This window comes from Mirounga angustirostris, unplaced genomic scaffold (genome assembly GCF_029215605.1).
Source record: "Mirounga angustirostris isolate CCGP_5_RB_7025 unplaced genomic scaffold, mMirAng1.0.hap1 SCAF_17, whole genome shotgun sequence".
Lineage (NCBI taxonomy): Eukaryota > Metazoa > Chordata > Mammalia > Carnivora > Phocidae > Mirounga > Mirounga angustirostris.
Genome location: NW_026991725.1, coordinates 48915647 through 48937950, shown reverse-complemented (window position 1 = coordinate 48937950; position 22304 = coordinate 48915647). Strand labels below are relative to the sequence as shown.

At 45.1% G+C, this 22304-nt stretch overlaps 1 protein-coding gene across 8 annotated transcripts in view; it reads left to right on the top strand.

Annotated features, from left to right (window-relative positions):
* STX8 (syntaxin 8) overlaps positions 1 to 22304 on the top strand; it is a 246407-nt gene that overhangs the window by 24697 nt on the left and 199406 nt on the right. For all 8 annotated transcript variants that reach the window (XR_008507235.2, XR_008507236.2, XM_064582128.1 and 5 more), the window contains exon 4: positions 268 to 378. Coding sequence is in view for 6 of the 8 variants with exons in the window: in XM_064582128.1 (XP_064438198.1) it covers positions 268 to 378 (111 nt within the window). In the remaining 2 variants the exon portion in view is untranslated. The remainder of the gene's footprint in view (positions 1 to 267; positions 379 to 22304) is intronic.

The window sequence follows — 22304 nt, the reverse complement described above, 5'->3', positions numbered from 1 at the left end:
CTGGGAGGAAGATAATTTCGACCTGCTGTATTTCTCAGTGGTGGGTGTGTTTCAGAACCCTGCTATGGTTCTGTCAAGGTCCTTTACTTGGAAGATCTGCAATGTTGAAGGTCAGAGCAGGAGGGGGAGAAGAACAGTTCACATCTCTTCTGGCCACTATTGCTTAGAGCCTGTAATGGTCACAGCTGACTGGGAGAGCTCGCTTAATAACAGAGTAGGTAAACTGAGGTAATCCACCCACCGTTGGACCTTAACAAGACGCCCCAGAACACAGCTTGAAGGAGACCGAAGACAGAACCTGCTGGATGAACTTGTAACTCGAGAGAGACTACTCGTGGCATCCTTTAAGAACGAGGGTGCAGAACCAGATCTCATCAGGTAGGACGCTTTCATTTTCAGGGATTACGTGGTGGGTGAAGATGTGTTTGCAGAGATTACAGATGTGTTTCCTGAACGGCTTAATTTAACTAGTAAAATGTACTCAGCTCCTTTATAGCGTTTGACTATCCTTTTCTTTCAGTTTGGGGTTCTTTAATGTTCTAGATATAGTAAACCGGGTGGGTTCAGCCGAATCTCATCCTGAGGGAAGAATGTCTGGGGAGAGTACAGATGATGTCAGCAAATCTCCCTTGCCATTCTTTAGTTGCTTTCTGCTATGTGAGCTGTCTTTTTTTTTTTTTTTTAAAGATTTTATTTATTTATTTGTCAGAGAGAGACAGCGAGAGAGGGAACACAAGCAGGAGGAGTGGGAGAGGGAGAAGCAGGTTCCCCATTGAGCAGGGAGCCAGATGTGGGGCTCGATCCCAGGACCCTGGGATCATGACCTGAGCCGAAGGCAGACGCTTAACAACTGAGCCACCCACGTGCCCCATGAGCTGTCTTTTAAACTCCTGAAGTCATGTACTCATCTGTGGGGGAAAAGAGGTGGTTTTTTTTTTCCACTGGCACGTTGGAAAGCTGTGTCCTAGTAAGACTTGTCGTCTGTGGCTCACGAAGGTAGGGGAGTGGGGCAGGTGGATTCTTGCCCATTCTGTGCCCAGGAGTGATTCACATGCCAACGCAGTTGACGGTCGCTCTGTACCCAGTTCTGTTGGAAGACCCGGAGAAGCCGTCCAGCTTTCCAGGGTTGGGGTTAACGAACCCTGTTATATCTTTAGAACTGACCTCCCCCCCACTTCCAGAACTCCTCTGTGGGAACCATCACAGAAGGAAATGAACTTAGGGTAGAAACTTGCTTCCCTCCCTCTTCCCCGCTACGATGATGCTTTCGTTCTGGAGAGGAGCTTGTTTCTGCCGAGTTCCTGGTCAGGAATAACGTGGCTTCCCAAGGGCAATGTTGTTTGACCTTCGGCCACATGTTCCTAGGCCCCACCTCAGACAATTAAATCGGGGTTGGGGGTCGGGGAAGGAGGGTCCGAGGTGAGGTCCATAGGCAGCTGCCAGGATTGCAGACCACTGCTCTGGGGCAAGCTGAGGAGGATGAAACAATTTACTGTCCTCCTTAGAGCTCTCTGGAGCATGTGATCAGGGTTTTTAACCTGTCCTGGGCAGGGTTTGTGAGAAGCCTCAGGTGGGCAGGATGTTTCTCTGGCGGCGGTCCAGGGCCACATGAGCAAGGGATCCCTGGGCACAGTCAGTGCCATCTGTCAAGAAGGGCCTTTACCCTGAGGAAGAGGTCTTTGTAGTCCAGAAAGTGAACCGAGGCATACTCAGGAGGCAGAGTCCAGTGCACGGGTGATGGGGGGCATCTACACACCCCTGCCTTGTGGTCATGGAGGTTGTGATCACGACGGACGGTGATAGTTACCCCTCGACAAGAGTTTGCCGTGTGTCAGGCTCTGCTTATCGCTCTTCATTGTGTCACGAAAAGATGCCGAGGGGGCTACCGCATGTACTAGGTCTCCGTGGGTTTTGTGGGTTTTCTAGTCCCCCTCTTGCTTGTCACCCGTCTTCTCTCCCATGATCCTTTCCACATCCTTGTTATGTAAAGTGTGACCTGCACATAGGTGTCCACACCACCCGGGAGTGTGTTAGAAATGCAGAATCTCAGACCCTGCCCCCGACCTTCTGGATCTGCGTTTTAAAAGAATTTTATTTTAAGTAGGCTCCACGCCCAACATGGGGCTTGAACTCAGGACTCTGAGGTTAAGAGTCACATGCTCTACCCACGGAGTCAGCCTGAATCTGCATTTTTAACAAGATCCTCAGGTGATTTGAATGCACCTTACAATTTGAGAAACACGGCTCTGTATCCTTTGTTCTTAAGGGCGGCACTTGGCATCCAAGTCACCCAAGAGGCTTATAAAAACAATAGAAAGGGAGGAGAGAGAGAGGAGAAAAGGCGTACACGTGTCAGGACCGTTTCCTTGCAGGGTTGAGTTAGTCTGGTGTGAGGCTGCTGGCTCACGTCTGTGTGCTTTCGGGGTGCCGGGCGCCTGCTGAGCTCCGCCTGCGCATTCGCTTGGGAGATCTTTAGCGCATCCGTCCATTTTATGCTAGAGAAACTGAGGTCTGGAGGGGTCAGGTCACTTGCACAAGATTCTAAAACCAATCAGTGTCAGAGCTGGGGTTTCACCCAGATGTGAGCGTCTTCAGTTGAGAACTCTTTGCCCTTGTCCCGCGAGCAGGGCGGGACCCGGCATCAGGACTCAGCTCTGTGGCTTGCTGGTCTCCCAGCCGTCTCGGCTTCAAAATCATTGACCTTGAAGTGCGGATATGTTTGCTGCTTCTCTTTCATTGTCGTGAGGACCAGATGAGGTGATCAGTATGTGAAGGGCTTCGTGAACTCCAAAACCTTTACAAATAGAAGATGTTATTCCTGGCGCCTCGTTCTGCCATGGGGCCAGGAGGAAGCTCACGCTGCTGGCTCCCTCCTCCCCTCCCCCAACCCTGGAGGGCTCCTGTCCCATCCCCGGCCTCCCTGACTGACCAGTCTTGTTCCAGCTCATTCTCCCCTTTCCAAATCTCGTCATGTCCCCTTTCCTCAGTGCCCGGCTTGCTGCTCGTTGTCTTACTAGCAAATGGTCACACATGCACTCTAGCCATGGAATCCATGGATGGCAGTGACTTATCTTCTGGAGGTTTGTCACCTGAAGCCTCTTGGGCCCCCAAGTAAATTGACAGAAGGGAGAATTTTAGAGTAGTCGGTGGATTAGTGGCAGAGGTGTTTTGGGCGAGACGTCTGAAGTCCTACTATGACTGCCTCCTCCTCGGCCTAAGGCTGATCCACACGGTGGGCCTAAAGCTGTTGCTTGTAGGGGAACGGTTGGGGTGGTGTGGGGTGGCCTGGGGACAGAGAGGCCACACTGAGGAGGAACCACGAAGCGGTGATGACCAAAGCCCTGGGGGTTTGAAATCACTGAGGTAACCGGCCAGGCTTATCTACATGCTCTCAAGATGAGACTGAGGGGAGCACGTATATTGTTGAGTCTTGTTTGCTTGCTCAGGAGCAGTAGTCTAGAACAGCTTCCAGAAGAATTCTGTTAAAAGTGGCGGAGATGTGACTCCTGAGGAGGGATTTGAAGAAGGTAGGAATGGCTAGAACAGAATGGATAGAATGGTCCGGTCCAGGTGGCACGGGGCTAGCCGAGAGTGAGAAACCTCCATGGAGACGTATGGTAAGTGCAGGTAAACCGAGGAGAGGTAATGCTAGGTGGCCTGGAGGGTGAATTGTTGGTGAATCCCTATCGGGCCAGGATTGCTGTTGACTCACCGTACCTGTCCTAACAGGAACATGTGCATACACACCTGTCTGTAGGAGTTGGCTAGAGCTGCTGCAACAGGGCATCACACATCGGGGGGGCTTAACTACCCCGAATGTCTTTGCTCACCGTTCTAGAGGCTAGAAGCCCAGATCAGGAGTCATGGGCACGGTGGTTCCTTCTGAGGGCCGTGACGGAGGGTCTGTTCTAGGCCTCGATCCTGGGCTTGTAGTTGGCCGACTTCATGTGGTTGTTCCTCTGTGTGTGGGCCAGTGTCCACACTCCCTCTAAAGGTACCAGCTGTGGGGCGCCTGGGTGGCTCAGTCGGTTAAGCGACTGCCTTCGGCTCAGGTCATGATCCTGGAGTCCCTGGATCGAGTCCCGCATCAGGCTCCCTGCTCAGTGGGGAGTCTGCTTCTCCCTCTGATCCTCCTCCCTCTCATGCTCTCTGTCTCTCATTCTTTCTCTCTCAAATAAATAAATTAAAAAAAAAGAAAATCCTTTAAAAAAATAAATAAATAAAGGTACCAGTCGTGCTGGTTCATGGCCCACCCCAACGACCTCATTTTCATTTAATTGTCTCTCGAAAGAACCCGTCTCCAGATATTGTTGCATCATGAGGTATGTACTAGGGGTTCGCACTTCAATATCGGAATGTTTGTGGGGACACAATTCAGTCCCAGAACTCAGTCCCATAGACACTCCAGGAGGATCTGGCCAAGGAGAGGATGCATGCTAGATAAAAGCAGTCTCAAGTGTTTGTAGGGAAATCTGCTTAGGGAGCATGGAAGGGACACCCACATGGCACTGACCTAACTCGTCAGGGAGGACAGCACCTGTGTCAGAGTCAGGAAATAAGTGTCTTGGTGAGCGTATGAATCAAAGGATGTCAAAGTCTGTGCTAGAAGGCATTGTCTTAGGTTGGAAGTCAGAGTTTCCGGTCTTTGATTTCACTCACCTGCCTACGTCAGAGTGTTATTTTTGCCCTCTGTACCCCTGATCCCCACACTTGAGGCCTCCCCGGCCCTCCCCAACTTCTCGAACCATAATAATTCTTTCTATAATAGCCTTCTGAGGATCTGAGTTCGGATGTAGACATGAGCAGTTTGGGTTCACAGTTCAGCTTGTCCTCTTGCCTCCTGACCGTCAGGACGCCTGGTCATTCCCGATACTGGGACCGTTCAGCTCCATCTTGGGAGAAACCTCATTTCCTTCTCTGCCAGTCAGTTTCTCTGACTCAGTCCTCCCCATGGCTGATTCCTGGTTCTGGGCTTCTCCAGCGCTGTTTCTACTTCTCCGATCTCTAGATTCCTCCAGCATTTTTGTTTGCTTCTGTCATCCTTTCTGTCACTGCGGGTGGCTTTGTCACTTGGGGGGGTGGGGGCTGGGGGCTGGGTGGTGGCGCATGCCTTCGCCTTAGGTCACGACCTACAGAAATAACATTGGCCAGAAAGCCTTTATCAGGACTTAAACACGTGGTAGATGCGCTCTCTATGCACAGTTTGTCATAACGCCACCACGGCGCGCTCCCCATGGCAGACCTGGGGTGAATTTGCTCATCAGTATCTCGAAGCCCCATGATAACTGGCAGCCAGAGCATGAGATCACGTGGACCCCCACCCCCGCTTCCGGTTTCCTTTGTGTGACCCTGCTCCTCTCTTGCCCGCACCCGAACCCTTAGCCTCCTCTCTCCCAGGGGTCCCCCTCCCCTTCCTCCTCTTTTCCCTTCCTCCTCATATGTGGCCTTATTAAGGAGAGGAGAGGATTGTCAGGCCTCAGTTTGGATTAGCATTTCCTCGAACCAGACATTAATGTGGCAATCACGCCCTTGAATGCGGAGCTGTCATGTGATGGAATCTTAGTTGTACCTTACGGATTAACCGGTCATTATTCAAAAGCAGTAAACCTTGAGGTACGACCAGGGTCTAAATAAGCAATGGTTGACTAATTTAGGGCATTTGGAAACTTGTTAAAGAAGTCTCTGGGTAACAATGTCTCTCAGAAGATAAGCCGTGACTTAGAAAGCAGTGACACAGCTTCTGATTTAAAATCCTGCTGCCTTTTATATCTGAGAGCATTGTTGAGTCTCACAATTAGTTAAATCTTTGTCTGTAGAGAGGAAAAAAAAAATCCTTGCATACTCCACTGCTCGGTGAGCATCTCAAAGATTATGTGATTAACTCAGCTGTAGTGGGTGGCTAATTGGCTAAGCTTTAATCCTCACACCACCAACTATATTGAGGATTATAGGAAATAGGAAGTTATTTAGATGTCGAGATGGTAGCTGTGTGTCAGGAATGGCATATGAAGAAGCAGACCGATAGCTAAAATCAAAAGAATAATGATGATAATGGAATGTTCACATTTTCTTAGAGTGTGAACTTTACACTTGATTTCAGATATCTCTCTTTGAGCTCTTAAAAAAAAGTAAGACACCTCCAGTTTGTATTTCATGTCAGTGTCACTGTATCGGAAGCTGGCGGGGGCAGGGCGGGGGGGAAGGGAGCGAAAGAAAAATCTACATGAAATTTTACATTAAAAGCACTGCTCCCCCATTTTAAGTCACTGAAAGTTTTATTTCAAATTAAAGCCTGAGTTATAAGAAGGATGACTTGTATCTTTCCTAAAGAGTCATTGGCTTATATTTTACGTTGCTTCGAGTTATTAACACACGAGCAACGTACTTTTCTAGAAGTAGGAAGTAGCTAAAGAATGCATACCTGCATAAGTAATATGTTCACACGGCTGAGAAATTTAAAAAGCATTTACAGGATTTGGGGACAAGCCTCCCTCCCGCTACGTTCCCCACTTCTGGACATAAATATCACTGTTAAAAATTGTGGGCGTATCCTTACAAAGTTCTCTTAAGCATATACCAGCAAATATGAATATGTTTCCTTATTTTCCTCTGTCTCTTATACTAATGATACATACCATTTCTACCACACTTTCGGTCACCCAATCAAATATATTAGAGAGCTTCCCAAACCAGCAGATTTGTCATTCGTTTTTATATAGCCTTATAATAATTCATTATATGCATGTACCATAATTTCTTCAACTAGCTTCCTGTTAACAGATGTGTGTATTGTTTCCAGTCAATTACACATATATTTTAGATGTATGCATATATACTTAATGCATATACTTTTTTCTACTACAAAAAGATGTTGGTGAATAACCTTACACTGAAGGGAGTTCACATTGGGAAAGTCTGTCTCTAGATAGGTTCTTATAAGTAGGATGACTGGATCAGAGGGCATATGCACTTGTAACTCTCACAGAACCAGTGTAGACCTAACCTAGCCATTCATGTGAGTGCCTGTTTCCATACAGTCTGCCCCAGAGATGGTGTTATTAAACTTTGGTTTCCTATTCCTATCTAATATATGAAGATAGTTCTTTCTTAGTGGAGTTTTATGTAGTTATTATATATAATTTAATGAACCAAGGTGATTAGGAAATTCTCCTGTGTTTCTCTTTAGTACTCTCGGGCTCTTATTTTATAATCATTAAATACTTGACCCACTTGGAATTTAATTTGGTGAAGAGTATGAATCCCACTTTTTTTCCCTACTTGGCTATCCTATTTTTTTGACTGACTACGTTTTTTTACCAAATGATCCACTTTCACAAATTTTGACATGATGAGCTTTGTAATATCATACATCTGTGTGTTTATATATTTGGATCTGTTTCTGGACTTTATGGTGTGTTCTGGGATCTCTCTCTGACTACTCACATGCTCTAGCACCTTTACTCTCGAGGCTTTATTGTACGTTTTAATACATGATTGGGCTCGCCTCCTGTCATTACGCTTCTGTTTTTATTTTTATTTTTATTTTTTTAAACATGAATTCTAGAATCAGCTAACCTGGTTTTTTTTAAACTTTTTTTTTTTTTTTAAGATTTTATTTATTTTTTGAGAGAGAGAGAGAATGAGAGACAGAGAGCAGGAGAGGGAGGAGGGTCAGAGGGAGAAGCAGACTCCCTGCCGAGCAGGGAGCCCGATGCGGGACTCGATCCAGGGACTCCAGGATCATGACCTGAGCCGAAGGCAGTCGCTTAACCAACTGAGCCACCCAGGCGCCCCCTAAAAAGGTTTTAAAAAGGGAAAAATCACTTTTTTAAAATTGGCACTCCATTAAATCTTGAAACCCTTTATAGTGTTGACTCTCCCTCTCTAGGAACATGTCTCCATTGGGCCAAGCTGTCTTTCAGGGCTTTCAGAATGTCTTCAAGTGAGCTGTACACATTTCTGGTTTAAGGTATTTTTAGGTATTTTGTGTTTCTGGTGGTTTCACGTTCACTTTTTCACGCCATCATGCTTTTTGGTTGTCGTTTATATGGAAGCTGTTCATACGCTGTTAATATGATCACCACTCTTACTGCTCTGATTGCTTCTAGACTTTCTGTTGATTCTCTTATATTTTCCAGTTATATTTGTCTGTTTTTAAGAGAAAGGAAGCAGTTTCTGGAAGCTTCCCAATCGGTAAACTGGCTCAAGATAGAACTAGACTGGGCTTGAATCACATGCTAGGTTATGCCAAAAACCGTGGAAGAATGGAGTTGACATGATTGGCTTGGGTCTGCCCAGGAGACGGGTATCCCTGAGCTGAAACTGAGGATGGGCTCGTGTTCCCCAAGCAATGGAGCCTCGAACAGAAACAAGGTTCTGATATGGAGTGAGAAGAGACTTAGCAAAGTTGGGAAGGCAAGCCATAGTGACTGCATCAACCCCCACAGCTTTTCCAGCAGTGTTAACTCAGTGCTAACTCACTACATCTCGAAGTGTCCTCTGACCCCGGACATGGAAGGTTCTTGAGTTCTGTGACCGCACTGAGGACCTTCATCTCCTTTACTTCTCCTGTTCCTGAAGTCCCTGAGAAGTGGTAGCTCACTGGCTTTCTGGGATTTTATTTAGGTTCACGTGGAACTTAGATAATCACTTTAAACCTTCAATTCACTTTTTAAGGAAGCCGGGATATTTACCGCTACCACCTGTCTTGCTTGAAGAGGTTTAGGAGATACGCTTTTGAAGTTCAACAGGGTTCTTATAGTGACACATTTGTGCAGTTCCGTAGAGCTGGTTTCTTCTGCAGACAGATGATCTTGTGCATTTTATGTCAGTTATTGTTTAACTCTTCGTTTGGGAGGTAATAGCTTCTGAGCTCGTCTCCACATTCTGGAGAAATGCAATAGGTTAATTCGATGCGTGGACTGATACTTCATATGACAAGAGAGAGTATTTGGAGTAGGGACTGACCTGAAAAGTCTGGAATATATATTGGCTTAGTACATTTTTTTTTTTCCCTGTATTAACTGCTGGTCCGATAAGCAGCCATGCAGGGTGTATAGTGACCATGTTTCCTTGGGGAGAAAAACTGAGTATGTCACATGACAGTGGCTTTTGTGACTCCTTTTGTGGAGGAGGCAGTTTGGTTGAAGGGTTAGGCCAAAATATTGACACTTTGAGATATTCCTGCGGTTTGTGGGAACTGACAGAATTTTTAAAAATATAAACAATCTAAAAGTGGTGCATCGTGTAGTAAACACCCAAAGTATACAAAAGAGTAGTCGATGAAAACTGGAGCTCCCTCCCACTTCAACAGATGTGAAGTTCCTCATTTCTTCCCCAGAGGCAACCACTTCTAACAGTTTTTTAATGTGCCTTCCAGAGAGATTCTACGTATTTACAAGGGTGCACGCACACACACACATACACACACGCACGCACGCACATGCATACACACACACAAACCTCCGATCTCCCTCTCACCTCTTATTTTTAATATGAATTATAGTATAATATGCTCTCTTGACTCTCTGCACTATCTTTTCAGCTCTAAGGGATATCTTGGAGATTTTGAAGTAGAATGTTTAAACTAGTACTCAGAGTCTCAAAAGTGTCTCAGAACTTGACAGAGTAGTTATTCAAAGTTTTTTGGTGATGGATATACTCAGAAGACTGACGATCACTCGAATGGATCTCTGTAAGTCATTTTAGTCCAGATTCCAGATTTTTTTTTTCTCTCCGTGGGGTAGGAAAGGAACTCTGTCAGCAGCCTGACTTCCAAATAGATACTGAGTGGAAAGAAAGATTATCCATTTGGATGACTGATCGAGCAAGTGAATCTAAAGACCTTGAGATGTGAATAAATACTAGTCATTGCAATCCCACGCTGTTGATCAAGTCGACAAAGCTACCCTGTGATACCCCGTGAAATGAACGTAGTCTGTCCACAAACAGGTTAGCAGCAGCAACCTGGTAACTTCTCTCCTCAGAAGGTTTTGAAAGCTGGACAACAGAAATATCAAATAAAAAAAAATTTTAAGATGCCATTTATTATAGCATTAAAAATATGAAATATGTAGGAATAAGTTAAATGAAAGGTGTATGAACCTCTACACTCAAAATTATAGCATTGTTAGAGAAATTAAGGAAAAATTACAACATATAGCACGTTCAGGGATTGGAAGACTCAATATTGTAAACATGTCGGCTCTCTCAAGATTCACCTGTAGATTCAGAACAAACCCATTTAGAGTCCCCAGGCAGTTTTTTTTTTTTTTTTCTTTTTGTCATTTAAGAAGATGATTCTAAACTTTATATATAGGCATTTAAAAGAGCCAGGAAAAGCCAAGGCAGTTTTGAAGAACAAAAGGCATGAGGGCTCACGTTATCAGTTATCAGGACTTGCCATAAAGCTGTATTATGATGTGGGCACAAGGGCAGATAAGCCAGTGGAACAATACAGAGTCTACACACATATTGCCACTTGACTTATGACAAAGATGCACTGCAGTGTAGTTGAGAAAAGACAGTCCCTTCAATAAATAATGTTAGATCAACTGGATATGCATATGGAAGGAAAAGAATCTTAGCCTTTGCATCACTCTCCATAAAAATCTCCATAAAAATACCAAAAGGATTGTAGATCTAATGTGAAAGGTGAAATGAGAGCTTATAGGAGAAAACATAGGAGAATGTCTTTATGACCTTGGGATGGGCAAGCATTTCTTATAGGACACAAAGAGCATTCAACATGAAAGAAACACACGATAAGTTGGACCTCCTTAAAATAAGGAATTCTGTTTACCAAGAGAGACCACAAAGCATGAAAGACAAGCCACAGAATGAGAATCTGTATTTGCAGTGCATATATCTGATACCGGAGTTGTATCCAGAATATATAAAGAACCCCTATAATTTAAGAAAATGACTGACAACCCATTAGGAAAAAGAGGCAGAAGACTAGAATTTGGACATCACAAAAGAAGATGCCCAGTTGCTGGTGAGCATATGAAAAGATGTGTGACTTAACTAGTCATCAGGAAAGTGCGAAACAAAAGCATGATACCAGACCATCGCACCTGACAGAATGGCGGGAATTAAAACGGCAGACGGGTCAAGTGTTGCTGGATGTGGAGTGGCTGGAATTCTCACACCCTGCTGGTGAAACTCCCTCTCAACTCTGCAGCCACTTTGGAAAACCGCTTGACTGTATCTCCTAAAACTGAGCTGTACAAAAGCATGTTTAAGACCATGTGAAGCAGCATTATTAATATTCCTACCTCGCAACAACTCAGTGAACACCTGCACTCTGGCGGGTAAATACATGATGGCATATTTATACAGTGATACTACGCAGAAAATTTATAAAGCTGCACGCCGTACGATGGATGAATCTCACAAACAGCACATTGAGCAGAATGAGTCTGACTTAAGAGCACCTATTGTAAGATCCCCTTCCCGTAAAGGCAGAACTCTCCTTACAGTATTACAGATCCCGAAAGTGGGTCCCTTTGTGGGAAGCAGTGAGTAAGAAGCGGGCACAAGAGAGCCTGGTGTTCTTCGGCGCTGTTTCTTGACAGGGTAGTGACCAACTGGGGGTGTTTGCGCTGCAGATTACCTTTGAGCTGTACGCTTAGCGACTTTTCTGTTTATATGTTCTACTTGAACTTAAAAATATGTATGTAAGTACATGTATACATACATACATTTTATATATTACACATGCAGACAAGTTTGTATGTACCTGTATGTATGTATATTTGTATATGTGTGTATACTTACATATGTAACGTAATATATAGTGAGTGTAATAATACATACACTGTAAGCTCATATAACACACGTATACTTAGAAACCTTTGTAATATATATATGTACATAACCGTATGTACTTATGTGTGAGTATACATACATACATACACTTACATACCTATGGATACATATGTGTACACAGACATGCTAAGAGCTATGTCCTGAACAGACCACAAGATGGAGACGTGAGTCTGCAGAACGAGAGGAAAACATTGCTCAGGCCTTCCCAGTGTGTAGATTTTGAGAAGTTGGGATTTTTCTCCCTTGAAAGTGAGGGAGGAGCGCTCAGCTTGCTTGTGCTGCCCACCCTCAGAAAAGGAGCCGTGTCCCCCTTGTGTTCTGTCTTCATCTTCCTCCTCCTTCCCTTCCCTTGTTAACTGCAACCCTGTTTGTCATTTGAAAACTTCCCCTCTGTGACTGTAGACCCCTGCCCAGCCTTTCTGCCTGTTCTTGCTTCTCTCTCTCTTTCTCCTTCGTCTTCTTTCCTCACCTTTAGCTCTTTCTCTTCCACTGCTCTTTCCCCGGCGGGGAAAAAAAAATTTGTGATTCTAGCATTTCTTGATTTTACTGTTTGTTTCCTACACTTAATTTTAAAAGCAGAGGGATGCATTTAATACCACTTTCTATTAGTCTTCACTTAATGTTGTGGGTCTTTATTCCCCTCATATCTTCCCTCCCCTTGGTCCCCTTCCCCAGGGAAATGACTTATCCTTAATTGGATTTGAAACAAATTATCAACACGATACAGGCTCATTATAACAAGTCAAACCATACTGAGGTGTAGCCAAAAATTAATTCTCTCCCTTTCTTTCTCTCCAGTACCATTATCCTAAAGTAACTAGTGTTAACTGTTTGGACGGTTTCCTTCCCCACATTTATCTGTGTTTATACAAATAATTGCAAATATATTTACATACATATGCGCTTTCCTTTCCTGTCCTTTTTTTTTTATGAAAACAGAGTTGTCCTGTACATATTACCCTGTAATTTACTTTTTCCATTTAAAGTTGGACAGTCCTCCAAATCAATAGATCTAACAAATTCCTTTCAATGGCTGCATTATTCCATAATATAAATACGCAGTAATTCATCCAGCCACTCGCCATTTGATGGATACTGAGTTGTTTAGTTTTTTGCTATGACAAGTAAATGCAGTAGTCAGGATTCGTGGTGAACGTGGCTTCTATTTCCGTAGGACACGGTCCCAAAAGTGGGGTGAGTAGAACAGAGGGATGGGTACCCTAGTTCCACAGGCACTGCCAAGTCTGTTCCTGAAAGTCCCAGTGCCTCCCAGTCCCCCCAGCGCCATATGGGGGAGTCCTGTTACATAACCGATTGGGTGTTTTTGATCTGATGGGTGAAAAATGGTATCTTGTTTTGAACTGCAGTCCTTAACCTCTGATATATTTGTGACTTTTGATGGGAAGATAAAAAGATTCCCTACCCCCCGTGTAGTAATTTTAAATTCTAAAAACCATGTGGGAATTGAAAAAGAAAATTCCAGTCTATGGAGAAGCAGGGAGAAGAACCCAAAAATCACCTACATGCACTGTATCATAAGTTACTTATGTTGATTTTTTTTTTTTTTTTTAAAGGCCTATTTAATACTTTCCACCTTGGGCTTTATATAGGTGAAAATGTGTGAGAAACTGAAAAAAAAAACCATTTTCTGGTTTTTTAAAGAGCACTTTCAGGTAGTATTTGAGCCTCATAATAATCTTCGGGGCTAAGAGAGGAGAGAGGAGTGCTGGTTTGCAGATGGGGAGACTGATCCTCCGAGAAGCCATCGTACCCGAGGTGAATATGTGGGAGCGAAAGAAAAGAGCTCAGGTCTCCCTGTCCTTTGTTGTAGGCTTTGTCTCTTGGGCCCCCCTCTCTTGATTTTGGTCTCCTTCCATGGTTCCCTTGTAGGGACCCTCATTGGTTTGTTTCTCACTGGCTTCCAGTACTTCATCCTTCTTCCCAATCCTTGTACGTAACACACAGCGTTCCCTCCATACGTTCAAGCCATGTACTGCAAACTCTGCATGTATAATTCAGTGGTGGGAACAAAGGGTCCGGTAACACAAAACCTGGGTTTCGATTTTGACTCCATCGTTTTTTGTAAAAATGTAGGTCATCACGACTCTACAAAATATTGTGAAGTCCAGATGAGATAAACGTAGAAGAAGGCGTATGTTTATGCTTCTGTAAAGTGCTTTGTAAACGGTGCTAAACGTTTAACGTGCTGTCACGGCTCTTAGCAGAGGGGAATCCAAGAATGGCATGCCCTTTGGAGAGAGAGCCCTTTCTGTCCTGCACCGATTAGAGAACGGTACATGAGAGCTGTTACGTGAAGTGCTGAGTCGTGTGCTCTGGGCCATACATGGTCTAGAAGATAAAAACAGGGAGAGAGCCAGGTGAGGCAGAGGAAGTTGAGAAGTCCATGTAATATATGAGATTTGACATAGCCATTGTAGAGTTGGTAGAATTCGCGTATTTTCCCTCTTGTGTGCTTTCTCGAACCCTCCTCTTTCTAGACTGATCACGTCCACACCAGTCTGCATATTGGAGTCCAGCTGGCTGCAGAGAGAACACCTCAGGGCGCTTAGAGGTTCCTGGGCCCTGTCCCCAAAGGGAAAGTGAAAAGCACAGTTAAAAGTGTGGGTGCCCATCTCGAGAATTTGAGTTTTTAGATAGGAGCTAGATGAATTGATATAATTCAAAACAAGATTGTTGAGATGGAAATGATGACCATGCAGGTGGTTCATGGCTTTGGCGCATCTTGGATGTATGCACATTATTCACTGATACCCTCAGATTGTCTTTTAATGCCAGGTTTGGATTTTTGTACGTCAGCTGACAGGTACAAATTTCTACCACTGTTGGTCATCCTTCTGCCAGCTAAAAATTTCATTTTATCACACTTGCATCTTTGTTGTGGAACACTCTTAATTTACACAATTAAGTGAATATTTTACTGCATTTTATCTTTATTTTATAAGATGAGTGAGAACGGAAGCAAATAAGGGGGGAAATCGTAGAGTCGAGACGAAGATCAGATCATTGGTCATGCCGAATGCTTAAATGCAAATTGTTAACCTCACATTGGGCGCCCACTGGATATGTTGTCCAAGTGTGCTTGGTCGTGAAGAACTGAGTGGGAGATGTAGGGCCATTGTTATTGAAGGCTTCCCCCCCCATATATAAGCATATTGTTGACTTTGGCTTATTCTGTTTCCAAACATGTTTTCAGGAGTGCTTTGTGTCCTCAAGGAAGGAGCTACTTAGAAGTATAATGGCAATTGGGCATCGCTGAGCATTTTGTAGTTGAATTGTCACCAGCAACCAGCAGATGGCTCTCAGTCACTGTAAATTTAGCAGAACAGCTAATTCATCTCACTTAGAATTTTTTTTTATATACCACTCCTGCGTCCCCCTCCTCTACTCTTCAGGAACCCCGACAATCAAACACTTAGGGTAAAGAACTGTAGCTTTTGGTTTTATTTTCTTGATTTGGGGCTGCTTGGATGACTCTTTGGAAAAGCACACTGGAATTTCTGAACTATGGTTTGGAGGTCAAAACTTGCTGTGACCTTTTCCAGCCTCCATTGAACTGTCTTGTCAAGTTTGTAACTTAACATGAAAACTTGTTTTTGGCAATGTGGTCGGCAGTGAGGAAGGAAAAAGTGAGATTGGTTTAAAACTAGAAAAATATTTGACTGCAGTAGATTTTAAAGATGCCATGGCAAGAATCTCCTTGGGTGATTATGTAAGAGGATATTTTCCTTGTTTGAGTTCTTACCTGTTCTGGCCTCATACTCAGTAAAGATGATGTGTTCAACTTCACAAAAACAATAATTGAGTATTTGCAAAAGGCACAGTGTGAGGCCACTTACGGTCCCCAGAGTATCTGCTCCACGAGGTCGGATATTTGTCTATCTCGTTCACCTCCAAGCCCTGAGATTAGAGCCTGGCATGTAGAAGGTGCTCAGTAAGTACCAGTAGGAAGGATGGATGGACGGGTGGATGGGATACAGAAAAAGAACAGGACAGAGTCCTGGACCTAGAGAGGTTAGCCACCTAGCAAATAGGGCTACAAGATAGTAGCAGGAGCAGTTTTACTTTGGGGTTGCTCTTAGGAACTATTTGAAGTTTGAGAAAATTCTAGAAGGAAATAAAAAATTCCTCTTCTGCTAGGTTGTGTCACTTTCCCAAGTCCCCCATGTTTGAAAATCTTTATACCCTGTCTCCAGTCTATTCACCAACACTTGGGAGTTCTCCTGTGATTCACTGTGGGAATTGTCCGTCTCTTGCTGTTCCCTCTTGTCATTTCCCTCATCCAGACCCCCTTCACCTTCCCCCTGAATTACACCAGCCTCCTGGCCCACCTCCCTGCCTGCGGCCTCTCCTCAATGTAATCCAGGCCACATATTGTTGCCAGATTTTGCCTCCCAAGAATTTATGTCAAAGAATCTATTTCTGATTGAAATTTGAGCCCCTGTGCATCTTTATATTCATGGAAAGAAACTGACAAAAAAGAAGTTCAGAGAAAGGAATTACCCTTTGCATACCGCGGTAGCATTTTCTCATCTTTTCAGACAAGGCTAATTGCAAAGCTTTGCAGACTCAATTCAGTTCACCGACACCCTAGAAATACCTTCTCCAGTCCTATCTGCACACCACCCTGTGGTCTGTGACTATGCAAACGCTGATACTGTTTTAGACAAAACAAACATTTTATATAGTCACTTTGACAACTTTTTGAGATGCTAAGAACAGCGAAGGAAAACTACCTCTTGGAATTCACTGCTCTTTCAATTCTGTGTTTGGTTGATGAGAACGCCCTTCCCTATGAGCGCCCAACAAGCTTCAGCCACGTTTATCAGCAGAAAAACATGGGTTACCTGCACTGTCCCCCACCCCCAGGTAGTATCATCATAATTTAATGTTCATCATTTGCTTTGGGGGATGAAAAATGAAGTATTTTTATATCTTTAGAAGCAGCTGTGAAGCCTTTTGGTATAAAATCTTTATAAGACAGATATCCAACCCATTTACTAATGTGGTGTTCCTTTCAGAAGTTCTATTCGTTAGGTAAGTTCCATCCTGAAATAATATGGAGGAAAATTAATTGATATATTAAACAAACAAACAAACATCTCCAATGTCCCCTAGCCTCCGGAGCATAGTGTTTAGCATTTCCCTTCCTTAACTTCCTTTCTAGAGGAGAAGCACTCTCCGTGTCATTCCAGAAGCAGGGTTGAGCTATAAGGTGTTTTAGTGAAAGAATTCTTTCAGATACCCTCTCCATTTGCTCGAACAGTATCAGTCTCTGCTGCTGGAGTCTCAGAAGCACATAACAGTTGATTACATTTTGTTTGCCCCCCCCCCTTTTTTTTAATCTCTCAAGATGAAGATGTTAAAATACTCCTCTCATTTTGTCTCTCTCTTGCCTAAAAAGCTCGGTGGTTTTCCTCGTTCTGTTGCATAAACATGTACTGAATGCTTATTCTCTGGCATATTCCAACGCACTGGTTTTTTGGGGGTTTTGGGTTGGGTTTTGTTTTTTGTTTTTTTTTGGCTACAGAGGGATATAAACATGACTGTCATGTGGCCTCTTTCCTTGCAGAGCTCATAATTTAGGAAGGGAGACAGATAAGTAAATAACTCACTACAATCCTGCTTGATAAATGCCACGTTGGAGGTTTTGAACAAAGTACCATGGGAGCACCAGCGAGTGATTGATTCAGGGGAAGGGGGGGGTGGGGATGGGGATCAGGAAGGACCAAACAGGAGAAGTGACATTTGAGTTGAGCCTTAGGGGATGAATAGAATTTTGCCAGATGGACAAAGGGGTGGGGGTGGGGACCCTCCAGACTCATACAAAAACATGAGAGTGTGGAAGTTTGTGCCTTTGTCTGAGAAGCCATGAGCGGTGTGTAGGGCTGAAGGAAGAGTAGGGTATGGAAGGGGGTGTTGGGAGACGAAGTGGCAGAGATCCCTGGGGCCATGTTGTTGAGCTTAAGCATCATATGTGGCTTCTAGGGAGCTGCGAAAGTTTTAAGACGGAAATGTCACAGAGGCAAGATCTCTGTCTTAGAAAGAGAGTTCTGGCCGCAGGGCACAAGATGATTTGGATGCGGGTGACCGGGAGCAAGGGAACCAGCCACAAGGCTGTGGCCGTGCTCTGCAGGAGAGGTGATTAGGGTCTGAAGCAAGGCAGTACCGGGGTGGGGGTGGGTGGGAGGGGGGTGGAATGAGGGCTCAGACTTGAGCACGGCCCTGAGGGAGGGTTCGGGGAGGGATGAGATGGGGGGGCCAAAAATCATACAAGGGAGGAAGGTTTGGGTGATTTGGGAATACAGTGGTACTGCTCACCAAAACAGCGCATGCATGTAGAAGAAAGGTTATGGGGTGAAAGGAATGGGTGTGATTTTGGATATATTGGGTTTGCAGGGGAATACCCAGTTGGAGAGTCCCAAACATGCAAAGAGAACCTGCAGGAAAATTTCATAGGTAGAGGTAAAGCTGAAAGTGTCGAGCATGGTGATTTTCAGTCAGGATGAGAGAGGGGAGAGGACCTGCCTCCCCTGGATTTTGGTATGTGGGGTTTCAGATTCAGATCCTGCCTTGCTAGGGAGGGGAGCATGCCTCTCTCCCATCCCCCAGTTAAGAACCCACCACCATAAGGACCCGTGAGAATGTGTCCTATTTCATTTGTACTGGGGCAGAAAAAGTGCATAAGCACCTGCTAAATCCTGTTTGTTTGTTTTTTAAGATTTAATTTATTTATTTGTCAGAGAAAGAGAGAACAAGCAGGGGGAGCTACAGGCAGAGGGAGAAGCAGGCTCCCCGCTAAGCAAGGAGCCAGACACAGGACTCGATCCCAGGACCCCGGGATCATGACCCGAGCTGAAGGCAGACCCTTCACCGACTGAGCCCCCCAGGCGTCCCTGCCAGCTCCTGTACTTAGAGCCCACAGGCACAGGAACAGAAAGCATTGCCCAGAGAGAGGTCAGACGGCAGGAAAAGAAGGTCCAAGGAGAACTGCTGAAGAACATGACTATTTAAGGGGCAGATAGAGGAAGAGGTCCCTACAAATTACAGGGAAGCGGCCGCCTGTGGACGAGAGTAGCCTGGAGGAAGCCAAGGGAGGAGTGGCTGGGACACGGATGAGGGCTACGGTCAGCGGTGACAAACGAGGACTGGCAAAGGGGCGGGGTGGCAACAGGGGACATTGGGCAGTAAGGAGACCATGGGTGAGAAGGAAGAGTTTTGTAGAGCTGCAGGGCAGCCTGGGACGGCAGCGGAAGCCGGGCGGGTGGGCATGGTTCCTTCTTTAGGGAAACTTGGCTGTGAACGGGAGGATTTCTAGGACAGGAAACAACTCGTGCGCTAAAATGACAAGGTTGTGCAGGAGTGCGGATGAAGGGAACGAGGAGAACAGAGGCAGGTGTGCCATGGCTGCCTGCCCGGGAATTAATGCTGTCAGACCCAGCCTTGCACATTCCACCCTCTCCTCTCGTGTCCTGTGCACCTGTGTGGCTCACCTCCCCTGCCCCAGAGACCTCATCCATGTGTGTGTCCTTTCCGGGAATGCCCTCCATCCTGCCCTCCCGGTACTGCTAACCCTTACCCACTCTGCAGGGCTGGGTCCAGTCTCCCTACCTTCACGAAGCCTCCCCTGCGATGGCAGAGAGACAGAGCCTTGGGTTGAGCATGAAGAGGGGGGCGCCTGGGTGGCTCAGTTGGTTAAGCATCTGCCTTCGGCTCAGGTCATGACCCCAGGATCCTGGGATCGAGCCCCACATCGGGCTCCCTGCTCAGCGGGGAGTCTGCTTCTCCCTCTGACCCTCCTCCCTGCTTGTGCTCTCTCTCTCTCTCAAATAAATAAGCAAAATCTTAAGAAAAAAAGAAGAATGCGAGGAGGTGGGTCTTAGCTCAGTGCGTGACCTCCCGAAAGTCACATGAGTCTCTTTTCCTTGGTTATCTTGTCAGTAATACCTGCCTTGACTTACACACAGGCTTGTGTATGATGCAAATGAAACCAGGGCTGTAAAATGCCTCTGAAATCACACAGAACACAGCACGAGGGTGCGATACTACCATTTCCTGACTACGCTGACTGATTTCATTCATTCAGGTCTGGTTTTTGCCGAGTAAGTTAATTCTCTCAACTTTGTTTTTTTCTTCAGTGCCTGTTACGCCAGGCACTGAGGTTATCGTGAGGAGCAAGACAGTCCCTACCCTGGGGAGCTTCTAGTCTAGTGCGGGAGGCAGAAAGTAAACAAATACATCCTATCTAATAGCTGGTTGTTGAAGTGCTACAGAGAAAAATAAGGCAAAATGAGGAGGTGGGCTGAGGAGTTACAGGGAAGGGTACTAATTTTATTTTATTTTATTTTATTTTATTTTTAAAGATTTATTTATTTGAGAGAGAGAGAGAGTGTGGTGGGCGCAGAGGGAGAGAGAATCTCAAGCAGACTCTCTGCTGAGCTCGGAGCCCAACACAGGACTTGATCCCATGATCCTGAGATCATGACCTGAGCCGAAATCAAGAGTCAGACACAACTGACTGAGCCACCCAGGCGCCCCAGAGACAGAGTGGTGAGGGGCACATCTCTGAGGAGGTGATATTTCAGCAGAGGAGAATAGAGTGAGGGGGTAAGGCCACGTGGCTGTCTGCGGGAAGAGTGCCTTAACCCAGGGGGACAGCAGGTGCGAAGGACCTAAGATGAGAATGTGCTCACTGTGTTCTAGAAACAGTAAGGAGGCTAATGTGGCTTGTAGGTTATAGTAAAGGTGTTGCATTTTATGCTGAGGGTCCTGGTAGATTGTGGAGGATGGGAGCAGAAGCAGGAAGCAGGAAGGGATATGGCGTAGAAGCAATAGAATGAGAAGAAATGGTCAGACTTAGGTATGTTTTGACAGATTTGCTGATGCAGTAGATGCTGTGGGGTATGAAAGAAAGAGTCAAAGTTGATGCCAAGGTTTTGGGCCTGAGCCAATGGGTCAGTCGTGCTCTTGAATTAAAAGTGGGAAAATGGGGGAAGAGGAGAATAGGTTTTTGTGGGAAAAATGTTCTTTTATTCCCCCTCCCTGCTCTTATTTATACAATTTAGTACTTCATCTAACTCAGTGATTTCTGATAGAAAGTCATCTGCAGGATTATAAAGAACACCTGCTCCCCCCCTCCCAAGGTGAGTCTTCCCTATTAATGAGGAACTCATAATGAGGAACTTCCTCCAGAGTTGGGCCAGAAAGCAGGTTGGACATCATCGACCTACTTAGTTTGCTTGTTTTATGGGTGAGAAGAACAGAGCAGAAGAGGTTGTTGGAATGCCCAGTGATAACAAGGCTAGCTGTGGTCTTCTGGTTAACAATTCATTTGTGTGTGGTTAGTTTCTCTTTTCAATTTGATGGTAAACTCTTTGAAAGCAGGAATCATGTCTTAAAGTCTTTCACGTTTTCCTTCTTACCTAGGAGAGTGCTGAGTAATAACAGGCATCATTCCAAATATTAGCTTGAACGTAAAACCTAACGGAAAGAAAATCAAGTCTTCTGCATACGCTGATGCCTATGATCTTACCAGCTCTCGTAGGTAAAGACATATCCATTGCTGAGTTTCCCACTGGAGTTGGGGCATCAACAAAGTATAAACACCAAGGGGAGAGATAGATGAAGGTCAGCCTTGAACTGCCAAACTTTCTTTTCAAACTTCCAATGCAAGGAGAGAGGCATTAGGGAAGAATTTTCACTTTGGTCTACTTTGGCCAGTCACAGCGCAGCTTACTATTGCTTTTATATCGAACTGTGTGAGTGAGACCAAAACCGTTCTTTCAGTGCTTAGGGCCTTCATAGCTCTGCCTTCGGCCCCGGGAAATCTTTCCTGTATGTCTGCTGGCTCGTGTGTGTTTGATGTTAATATTAAACTGTGCCCACATTGTACCGTATTCTCTAATACGTGTTAAATATATATGTAGATATAAGTAAAGGCTGTAGTTCTCATTTGTTGTTTTTGAGATGCTCAATCAGTTTTATTACATCTGTTTTATTTTCTCCTTCAGTAGTTTGTAAAAATATGCTCTTGGTGTGGCAAGAGCCACCAGGGGGACAGTCCAGCTTTAACTTTGGAGGGACAACGTCTGCTGTCCGCGCAGGTGCAATGTACTAATTTGGGTGGATGGCTGCTCGTAGCTGGGGACAGACGCACTGCCGAGGTTACTCTATGTACCTCTGACCCATTGCACTGGTCTTTTTTTTTTTTATGTGTGTTTTATTTTATTTTTTTAAAGATTTTATTTATATGACACTGAGAAAGAGAGAGAGCACAAGCAGGGGAAGCGGCAGGCAGAGGGAGAGGGAGAAGCAGGCTCCCTGCTGGGCAGGGGGAGCCCGATGCGGGACTCGATCCCAGGACCCTGGGATCATGACCCGAGCCAAAGGCAGACGCTTAACCGACTGAGCCACCCAGGCGCCCCCCATTGCACTGGTCTTTAGCACTTGCTTTTTTC